Raw genomic sequence first — 11989 nt, forward strand, 5'->3', positions numbered from 1 at the left:
TAAGTCGGACAAAACACAATGCGATTATACCTCACTAAGAATCTTATACTTCACTATCAGAAGAAACACAGTGAGATTATACACCAGTTTATTATCATGTCGGAGAATAAAATTGTATAATTGAGTTTATGTCTTCTTCTAATCAATTGACAAATATTTTTAATAAGTATTTTCCTAAATAAAATATCTTTTTTTATAAGAACCGAGTTAGAAATTCTAATTAATCATGCATCGATTAATCTAATGTATGTTTCTTCTCTTTCTTCTTCTCCATATTCTCAATGTGCAATATATGTTATATGTGTTATTTACTTCTTCTTCTTCTTCTTCTTCTTGATAATGTCAAATGGATAGAAATATACTCTTAGAAGGAATAAATTATACTCCCTTTATCAGTGAGAGGGAGTTAACAAATCCAATCTTTTTCATCTTAATATTTTTGTTATACCATCTAAAGATGTGTTGCCATAATAAAAAAAGGGGGGAGAATGGGGTTCTATATATTGTGTGTGTAACTTTGAATTCAACTGAATATTTGATGATGACAAAAGACTAAAGCAAAATAATCATGAGCATCATCAATGAAGAAAAAAATGGAGTTTATCAAATAGAAAATTTGAGAAGATTCAAATATTTAAAGCAATTAAGGTAAAATACTAAAATCAACATAAAAGGAATTGAAGTCTTTGAAAGCACATATGATCCCTGACCTTAGTGTATTTTTATCTGTTTAAGATCAATAATGTGTAAAAAGCGTGAATATTTTTCAAGATACTAAAGTAATTCACGCACACTTAAAATAATTTTACAAATTTCATCTCTTTCAAAACTTCTTTAGCAATCACTCCTGACCATTTACTAATTGATTAGAAAGCATCCTAACCAATTAGAAAAGAGAAAAATCACTCTATAATCAATTAGAACATGTATATAATGGATTATAGAGCAAAATCGACACATATCCATTAGGAACTCTCTTAATCTATTGGACTTTGAATTTGGCTAGTTTCTTTCATAATTAGATAGATCTAGTCGGTTAGATAGCGGCTCTGATCCATGGTTCTTTCCTTTTCTGGCCATATTTTCTCTCCTATATAGAGAAGATCTTGTGTTCATTTCTAAACACAAGAAATCTAATTTATACTCTTCTATCTTACTACTCACTTTCTTTTTAGAAAGAGTTTTATACACTTTTCATTATTTTAGTACAGAGATAGAGAAAAGCTTATAATTTGAATCAGATCGTGTTATAACTATAAATCAAGATTCTTATTTTCTTGTAACATTTTAGTTGCTATAAAAGTTGCAAGCTGAACATGAGTAAAAATTTGATGTAAGGAGATTGCGAGCTGATCTAGTGATAAAAACTCAAATTGATATTGGAACTATCAAGGAGAAACTCTTAAGGGTTGAAGTAGGTCGTACAGTTTAAGGTCAATTCAATATAAATCCTAGTATGAACTTTCCTATCTCTCTATTTTATTTTATTAAAATTACTCTTCCAAGCTTAAATAACTGCTTCATTTTTTTTTAAATTGACCAAACTAAAATCAACCTTTTTGTAAAATGTTTTCAAAATGGTCATTTCCATTGAAGCCTCCGATGTATCAACTAGTGTATCTTCAAAACAGTGGACATGATCATAGTAGGCGACATTCCTAACGTTGTGGTGGGTCATTAGGTATATTTTGGCAAGACCTCTTTAACATCAAAAATAATTGATCTATGTTGCTAAAACTTTTACCAAAACGCTAGTTCATTCACCTAGTGACGAAGTGAATTTTACTATGATTTTGATCATAAAGTCCCACCAAGTGTGCCAAATTTGTTGTTATAACTTGAAAATCAAACATGATATCAACAATTAGCTACATATTTGGTTGATTGCTCTCAACTATGATTCTATTTTCTTCAATGGTTTACATTGAAAAAAAGCATATGTTCCTTATATACGAGTTCTTTAGCTATTCTAAAGAATAAGTACGAAGTTTCATGGTTTTTAAACTACACTAATAAATGCATAAAGTAAAACAGAACAATACAAAATAAACAAATATCACAATAGGTTGATTTCATCGAGGAGTTCTTGAAATACTTACAAGTTGTGGTATTTATAAATTAATTATAAATAAAATAAGTTAAACTAATTCAAATCAAAATTAAAATAATAGAATATAATAATTAAAATAAAATTTAAATGATTAAAAATATCTAAATCAAATAAGATAGAATTATAAAAATAATCAATACAAAATACTTAATTTAACAACGATAAGCAAATTCAAGTTGAACGACGATAAATAAGAAATTCTTTTTGTAATTGAAAAACATTTTAAGTTTTAATATTAACGTATTAAAATTTTTCCAAAAAATTAAAAAAATAAATGATTTTATGTACTTTTTTAATGGGTCGGTTTTACAAAATCGACTCGATTCTTTGATTCGAACGATTTTGAATGATACAATTTATTTATTTTTAATTTTATTCGAATTTTGACTCACTAACGATTTTAAAAAGTTAATCGAGTCAAATTCAACTCTGATTTTTGATTTAACCGATTAAATTACCGATTCAATTCAATTTTTAAAATATTGTTTGAAAGTCTTGGAATTGTAAAAAAAAAACGTATTGAAAATAAAACAAGTCTTGGAATGGCAAAAACAATACTAATAAAGAAAATGAAAGAAGTCTTGGAATGGCAAAGTATAGAAAATGAAAGAAGTCTTTGAATGGCATATAGAAAATGAAAGAAGTCTTTGAATGAATGGGAGTAAAATATAGAAAATGAAGAAATCTTCGAATGGCTAGAAAAAAAGTCAGAGTATAGAAAATGAAAAAGTTAACCAAGAAAAAATATTTGATCAAATTTAAAAGGAACTCAAACAAAATTTAGACCATCTTTAATTATATTTATATTATAACCTTTTAATACAATAGTAGTATTTTTAGGAAAAAATAATAGCTTATAATTAGATAATGGAATGAAATATTTTTTATAAATTGAAATGGCATCAAACTAGTAAGAGATCTGAATTATAATTTAATTGTTTGGATCGATCCAACTAGAACTAAAGCGTGTGATGAATAATTACGTGAAAAAATCAAATTATTATTTGTAAAGAATTAACTAAATATAAAAGAATTAAATCAAATTTAGGTACAGTCAAATGAATTGATCTACCATATTGTGAATTATTTTTAATGAGCTGACTACAATTTTTAAAAGTAAAAAAATAGAATATAAACTACTAATATTAAATATCAACATTATAAAAAAATTATATAGCTGTTTTCATTTTAAAGTTGTAAAATATAAAATAACAAATTGAAGAATGTTAACTAGATTTTTGTGTAAAAATCAGTTTTAAAATTAAAATTTATAATTTATAATTTTAAATATAATTAGTTATAAATATAAAGTTAATTTTATTTTAAAGAAAAAAATAAATAAAATTAATTTTAAAATCATTTTAATTCTTCTACAATAGAACTAACAACATATCACAACTAACCCTAAATGAGAAAAATACAAAATGCACTATAAAATAATTTTTTATTGTCAACTAATAATCCTGATTCCCGTGTATTTCATCAAATTATACAAATATTTTTATAAGATAACTAAACGATGAATTTTTATTCGACGATGATGTAAAGTGTTGTTAGATTGAAGTTTTATGTTCAACATTTGATATGAATATGAGATATGAAATATGCATAAATACTAAGTTGTAGATAGTTAAGTTATATTTCCGACAACATGTCGAGTTTTCACAAATTTGACAAATGGACTTTTTTTGACAAATATGATTAGGTAATTTGAAGACAGTACCAACAACATTAATTATTCCAAACAATTCAAAGATAAAAAACACACGTCAAAAAAACATCAGAAGACAAAACTCCACGCAGTAAGATACATATCGAATTATAGAGAGATAGCCGTTTTTGACGGTTATTAATTATTAATGTATATAGTATATAAATAGATTTTAATTCTTTAATAGGGATTCACATTTCATTCTTTTTTCTTTAGAATTCACATATCCAACTCAAAGCTGCATTTCCTTTCTTAAATCTTTATATTAAAAATCTTGAATCTTTATATTAAAAATCTTTTAGTATTAATATATTTTTTCAAACATTTAACAAAAAAATATCATTTAAAATTTTTCGAATTAAATCATTCAAATGAATTAAAATTCGTGATTCTTTATAAAAATATCAATAAATAAAGATATATTTAGATTTTAAAATGTTATCAAAAACATCATTAAACTCATCTTAAATTATCTTAAAGTAGTAATTTTTTTTAAAAATATTAGCCTCTAACTTATAAATTTCTGATTTTTATAATATAACACGTAAACATTTAGATTATAAAATTTTTACACCACTCATTACAATCCTTCATAAATTATAACCCTAAATTTCTAATTTTTATGATATAATAACAAATATTATTTTACAGATAATTAAAATAAAAATTAAATAATTTTAAAATTTTAACCCATTTATTGAATGTGTAAAATATGTTTATCAATTAAATACATTAAATTAACTTTTTTTCTTCCAAACAATTTATGCTTATATAATATAAGATGCAAAGACATCGAAGATGAATGAAACTGACTTCGTAACAGAATAGATTCAGAAATGATCTTTCGAGTGTGACAGTCACTCAATCCTCATGGAACCCTCCTCTCCCCCGTCTCCTCCGGTCGCCGACAATACCGATCCCGAGCACCGCCTTCGCGAAGCGGAGGACCGTCTCCGAGACGCTATCGAGGAGCTTCAACGCCGCCAACGACGCGCCGCTGCTCATGCTTACCACAACCTCCACCACCATAACAACCTTGACTCCCCGCCCTGCGGTCACGGTCCCGATGAGTCCTGCTTCGCCCACGCCATTGGCAACCTCTGCCAGACTTTCCTTCTCTCATACGGCGTCAGAGTCGGTATCGGGATTCTCCTCCGCGCCTTCAAGCTTGCTCGAAGGCAATCCTACTCCTCTCTCCTTGATCTCAAGGTTTGTGATTGGTCATCCTTAATATTGAACATGAAATTAGGGTTCTAATTTTCTGATTATCGATGTTTATTTTATTGAATATTTAATTAGTTCAAATTCTTGCATGTGTTTGACTTTGAGAATGTATGTTTAATCGAAATTCAGATGACTTTTGTTTTAGTTAGATAATGTTTGGACTGAATAACAAGGAGACACCGAAATTTGAAGCTGGTTTTGAAATAATTTTGCTTTCAAATTTATTTATTTGAATATATTCTAGTTAAATTGATCCCGAAGCAGGATCTTATCGAGAGTTTAATTCAATTTTATTTTGGTTAGTATTATCTTGTGAATTTGTGGTATTATGGATTTTGCTTAAGATTGGCTATTGTTTATGTTTTACATTTTCTTTTTTTTGCTTTTATACTTGTTTGCAGCAACTTGTTTCAGAAAAAGACCTAATAGTCAGGGAAGAAGCATGTCGAATTGGTTTACTTTTTGGTGGTTTCACCGGATCTTATCATGCTCTTAGATGCTTGTTTAGAAAGTTGAGAAAAAAAGAGACTGCGATGAACGCGTAAGTTACAATACTAGCGCTTCTTGATTTACATGCTCTTGAATAACCTTCTTTTTTGTTTTTTGTTTTGCTGTATATAAATGCTTGTGTATTGTTTTATGTTGTTGTTTGCATGTGTTGCTTATTTATAACTCTGTTTAAGGGGATGATGGAGCAGAATTTTAGCAGGTTCAGTTGCTGGTTTCTCAATTCTGGCACTAAATGATTCAAATAGGAGGCGCACACTGGCTTTATATCTATTAGCTAGGCTAGCCCAGGTATTTGAAAGTGAATCCCTGGAATGGTTTCTGGACAATCTGATACAGATGTATGAACATTTTTAGCTTCTTAAAAATTATTTGCATCCACAAGGCTAATACATATTTATACATCAGTGTGCTTATAATTCTGCAAAATCTAAGAACAAGTTTCACCTTTGGGGAAGTCATTGGAGACATGGAGATTCTTTGCTGTTTTCACTTGCTTGTGCACAGGTATTCAAATTTCATTTGCCTTTTCATGCTAGGATTTATTCTTAGCTTATCATCCTTGTAAGCTTTAAGTGTCAAATAATTGATAATTTGGCATCAGTAGAACGGCCATAAAACTCATGGGAAGTTTTTTCATGAATATAAGGGGTGTTGTTTGTCTGCTAACAAAATATGAGCTGTTTCGAATAGCTCGAATGGGAAGCAAAAATAGTAAAATTTAAAAAGCAATTAGGTATCACAGATGAGTTATCGGAATCTATTGAAGTAAATGGGATTCTGGATAAAGTAAACCGGATGCTATGAAAAAATGAATCAAATTGAAGATGGTGCACTCAATAGGATGGTGGAAAATTGAAGAAACTCTAGGAGAAACCCTTAAAAAGGAACTCTAATACAATTGAAGCCCCAAAAAATGACCAGAGAAAAGAAGTATTAACTGGACTTGTGCAAGAGCTTTTTGAAGATCAATTGACAAAGAGTGCAAAAAAACCGGGGCACTAAAAGATCATCATAACATTAACATGATCCAAGTCTAAGACAATTAAAGATGGCATTACTTGTGCAAGAGCTTTTTGAAGATCAATTGACAAAGAGTGCAATAAAACTGGGGCACTAAAAGATTATCATAACATAAGTCTTAGACAATAAAACTTGACATTACTTTCCTTTGGCTGATTATGTAGGATATTTTCCAGATTTTATTAGGGCTTTATTTGCATATATGATTAGTATTTTTACATTTTTTTTTAAAATTTGATTAGGGGTTGTACATTTTTATTCAGAGTTTTATTCTCTTATTTAAGATTTGGTCATATTTTGTTAGTTTGCTATTATTACCTATGTAGCACCGACACTTCGGGTTACAGATGTGTCGGGTGTCAGAAATGTTCAGCGTCATACAAAGATGAAACTTGTGTTCTTTCAACTTATCAAGTAGATAATTCTAACAATTGAAACTTGTGCTCTTTCAACTTATCAAGTAGATAAATCTAATAACTGTGTTCTTTCAAATGATTCTAACACTACCAATTCATTTAAATGTGTTCTTTCAACTTATCAAGTCTATAATTCTATATAGTTATGACGTCAATTATCTAGCCTCATAAGAAGGTTCTTTCTTTCTTAAACAAAGAGTTGTAGTTTTTTTTAACTCTATTTTGAGGATCTTTGGACTTTACACATGTTGTGGGTTTTGAGGTCAAATAAACCCCTATAGCTGATTCCACCTAATAAGATATGATTTGGTTCTTGTAGAAAGGAATGAAAAGGAGGTTTATATAAACAAATGAGTGTAATTTTGTTGAATGTATCAGCACTTATCAGGCCTCCTTTGTGTACTCGTACTACGATAAATGAAAATGTAATAACTTGTAGAAGAAATCTACCAAAGCGCCATGAGAACCATAATCAACTTTATGGTTTCTCGGACTTCTTTAAATTATTAGTGGTTATGGTTTTCATGTAAATCTTAAATTTTTATACGTCCGACTTTGTGAAACACAGGTTATGTATGCCTTTGTAATGCGCCCTGAGAGCTTGCCGAAATCCTATCAAGAATTCATTCAAAAGACCGGACCAGTTGCAGAGCCTGTATACAGGGCTGTAAGAGATAGCTGTAGAGGTCATCCAGTTGATGTTGCTTCACTGCACACCTACTTATCTCGCAAAGGAAAATCTGACTATGTGAAGTTGGAAGAATTTCCCTCTATTATTCCTTGTTCCATCATTCACGCAGGGACAAATTCATGTTTAGCTCACGAAGTAAATGCAACATCAGCAACCTTCAAGAAAACTTTCCCACTTTACTTCTCTCTGACCTTTGTGCCATTTGTCGTTCTGCACCTACAAAAGGTACTTTCCTATCAAACTATTTGTGTTACTTGTATATCTGCAAATTGAATACTCCAAAGGTTAGCAATAGAGCAGTCCTGTGTAAAAGAAATATGTGCATAATTTTGAAGTCTGGGATACGCACTCTGGAAGCAGTGCCAATGTTGTTAAATAGCTTCTACAGAGGCGATATACCGCTATATAATAGTGGAATTTTGACAAACCGCTATTGTTCTGCGATATGCTATTTAATACTAAATGCTGTCTAGTAGACGATATAGTGGCGCTGTAGCACTGCTGCGTAACGGAATTTTAACAATCCTTTATTTTCTGCTATCCGCAAATGACTACATTGTCCGGAAGATTGCCACAACTAATGTCTTGTTGCTGGGTTCCATATTTCTTGTGACAATTTTTGATAGAATTCGTTATGTGTTAAATGAATTTTATGTTTGGAATTTTATCATATCTTTTCTTGCAATTCAGTCTGAGATTCTAAGTATAATGACAAAGGGCTTCTAAAGGTTCAATACTACTGATTCGTAGTTTCTAATGATTTTTACGCGTCTCCATATCTCTATACTACTATAATGCACTTGCCAAGGTGCCTCCGTTGCCACAGTATGGTTAGGGTTTAGGGGGTCTAAATTTTATTAATTATTGTTAAGAGTCCCACATTGGATGAGATATTGACCAAAAAACGTATTTTATTTATATTTTATTTTATATTTTATTGTTAAGGCTTCCCTTCCCTTACAAACAAACCGATTTTCCAATCCTAAATTTTATATTTTATTGTTAAGGATTCCCTTACCTTACAAACAAACCGATTTTCCAATCCTAAATTTTATATTTTATTGTTAAGGCTTCCCTTACCTTACAAACAAACCGATTTTTTAGGAATGAATTAGGCCCGACCTAAAGTTTAAGATAATATTAAAGTCTATCCAAGACCTGTTGGCTCACCTACTATCATGTCACTTAGGTTACTTTCAAGATGTCTAACCCTGGGTGTGAGGGGAGTGTGTTAATATTTACAAGTTTCACATTGGATGACATATGCCTTGAAAGTGTTTTAAAGCGGGATACATCTCTCACTTTACAAACTAGTTTTTATAGGGTTGAGGTTGAGTTAGTCCCAATCCATATTTTAAGAATTCAGTTATTGACTGGGGTTTCATAAAATGTCATCACATGATTTAAAGGATGATATAAATATTGTATTGACCTGTTCGGTGTACGAGATAAGAAAATCACTTAAATTGATGATAGAAAAATTGAATACTGTTGTATACATGTTGTCTTCAGCGTGGAATTACTTATGCCACAACTTCTATCGCTACCATTGCTGTAACTTCTGTCGTGGCCATTGTTATTTCGAACATTTTAATCTGATGAGGAAGGTTGTTTTTTCAGTTCACTGATGCTCCTTTCCACACTTTTTGGGTTGCCATTAAAGGAGCTGTTCGCTCCACGGCCTTTTTGTCTGCTTTTGTTGGAATCTTTCAGGTATATGTTTTTCCTTGTTATTTACATGTTTAGTATATCAATGTAATATTATTAATATTTCTAATGTCTTCTTGGTTTTGTAGGGAGTCATATGTTTGCATAGAAAACTTTCTTCAAGAGATCACAAACTTGTGTATTGGATAGCAGGTGGAGTATCTGCCCTTTCAGTGCTATTGGAGAAAAAAGCAAGGCGGGGTGAGCTAGCTTTATATGTTCTTCCCCGATCAGTAGATTCTTTATGGTATATCTTGGTGAACAGGCACCTGCTTCCAAAAATTAGGAATGCCGAGGTATGTAATTTTGCTACTCTGCACTGAATTAAAAGAAGCAATTCTCTTTTCATTTTATAGCACTCACCCACAACATGTTTCTAGAACTCTAGTGACAAACTTACGTATCATGAAATTTATGTCTATTTTACCGTTGAGGTTTTTTAGCTCCAATATAATCAGAGAATGAGAATTTAATGGTAGGAGATGTAAGAAATACTGATATACTAATTAAGGCTCTGGAACTAATACTCCAACGATCTTGCATAAGGGTCCCTTTTATGGTTGAGGAGATTGAATTATAGCCTTGTATGGCTGACTGTAGAAATCATCTAATTTTATGCTTTTGGATGGTATAGGTCTTTCTGTTTTCTCTTTGCATGGGAGGGATCATGTATTATTTGGAATACGAGCCAGAAACCATGGCCCCATTTCTTAGGGGCCTGATCCGCCGCTTCCTTGCCAGCAGAATTAGCAGTCCAAGCCTGCCTTCTAATCAAACTGCTTCTCAAACTGCGTGTCAAACTCCGGCTTACGCATACCTACAAGCTCAAGATGGCACATACCTACAAGCTCAAGATGGCACCCCAACGCCGAAATTACAAGAGAGAAGGGGCAGTGAATCTTCTGAGAAGTTCAATCTTGAGTCTATTCCCGGGCTTTGATTTTGGATTTTGGTTATTTTCTCTGAAACAGGGAACAGTCTCTGAACTTCTACTATTTGTTTTAGGTTATAGGATACCCTTCCTTCCTGGTATTCAATCATTTCAGCTTAGCTATGCCATGCCAACTACGAGTTCGATATTTAGGGAACTGGATTCTATATTAATATCAATTGACTCCACATTTTTTTATTGGATGGCTCGTGAAGTTGTTCTTGATGTTCAGGTGGTTTGTAATTTGTTATTTTTATCAAACGTTATTAAGTGCTTGGTTGTTTAGTGTAGAAATAAAAGTTTTTGCTCCGTGCATAATTACTAAAATGTAAATTTTAGTTTTGGTCCGTTCAACACTTTCAAAAGTATTGTTTTCTATCTCTCTGAGATGTGCGAATTTAATTTTAGATCCCTATGCCGATAAATAAAATTAATTTTATAACTCAAGAAAAAGTCTATGAATAGTCGTCACATGTGATCATGTCAATCACGTCTCATACATTTATCAAATTGATCTAAGATGATTAAGTGGCATCTTGTTAAAACAATATCATTTTGGAGTTGATTTATATCACAGAAATAGTTTATAGGAATTACAATTCATTAATTTTAGAGGAACTAAAAATATATTTGTCATTTTCCATTCACATAAAAAGACTACAAAAAGAAGCCTCAAAATGACTGATTTAAAAGAGTGAAATATTCTTTCTGGTTCTGATACTTCATACTATTCCGACCTGATTTATAAATAAAAAAGATAAGTTTTACGTTTATTAAAAAATATATTTAAAAATGTATTTAAGGTCTGGATTATAAGAATCCTGAAATATTTCACTGCCCTAGGGAAGAGATTGAGTGCCTTTGATATTTCATATCTTTGTGACTTTATGCCTATACATTCATTTTATCTAATTTAATTATTCTTTTAATTATGTAATGATCTTTTAATTTACATTAAAGGGTACCAAATAGTAAATGTAGGCAATCCAACCCCCTATAGGAAGTGAGGGAATCCTATAATAACTAAGTCATGATGACGACTAATTTCTAGATGCAGCCAACCTCTAATGTTTAGATGCAGCCAACCTCTAATTTCCAGATGCAGCCAACCTCGGAAGCACGGATATATGAAAATTCATGCTGAATCGTGATTAGTTCGAATATGTTTCGATATAATTTCCTTTTGATATTTGGGTAAGGATGTTCGTGGATTGAACTGTGTTGAATTTGATCAAATCTAATATTCAACCCAATTATTAGATTATTTCTAACACTAAATCCGAATCGAACCAATCCATTCAACAATGAGCTGAAGTAGGTTGAATTCGTGAATTATCCACTAAATATAATTTTAAAATTATAAATAAAAAATCAGTTCAATTAACACATTTATTTTACATAAGTATTAAAAAAAATCATAAAAAAAAGATAGATCTCTCTTTCAGTAAAGAAATTCAATCTCTGATTTATTTTTAAGTTTTTACCATTAACAAAAATTATAATTATATTAAAAAATATCTATACGTAGTAAGGATTTTGCATGATCATTTATAAAAAAAGAAAATAACATGTCAATAAATTAGATTCGCGAATTCAAGATTCCGTTATCAAATTAAATACTAATGAGTTTGAATGAGATTAGACCGGTACATGATTGGATTGAGTTAAA

The 11989-nt window shown here is 30.6% G+C and overlaps 1 protein-coding gene across 1 annotated transcript; it reads left to right on the forward strand.

Moving 5' to 3' along the window:
• The first annotated feature begins 4600 nt into the window (after positions 1-4600).
• On the forward strand, positions 4601-10518 carry LOC127092573 (uncharacterized). Its single transcript, XM_051031470.1, has 8 exons — positions 4601-5030; positions 5447-5586; positions 5744-5843; positions 5961-6059; positions 7560-7907; positions 9303-9395; positions 9479-9685; positions 10024-10518. The coding sequence occupies exons 1-8, from the start codon at positions 4692-4694 to the stop codon at positions 10327-10329; spliced, it is 1632 nt and encodes a 543-aa protein (XP_050887427.1). The 5' UTR covers positions 4601-4691; the 3' UTR covers positions 10330-10518.
• Positions 10519-11989: the final 1471 nt, after the last annotated feature.

This window comes from Lathyrus oleraceus, chromosome 6 (assembly GCF_024323335.1).
Source record: "Lathyrus oleraceus cultivar Zhongwan6 chromosome 6, CAAS_Psat_ZW6_1.0, whole genome shotgun sequence".
Classification (NCBI taxonomy): domain Eukaryota; kingdom Viridiplantae; phylum Streptophyta; class Magnoliopsida; order Fabales; family Fabaceae; genus Lathyrus; species Lathyrus oleraceus.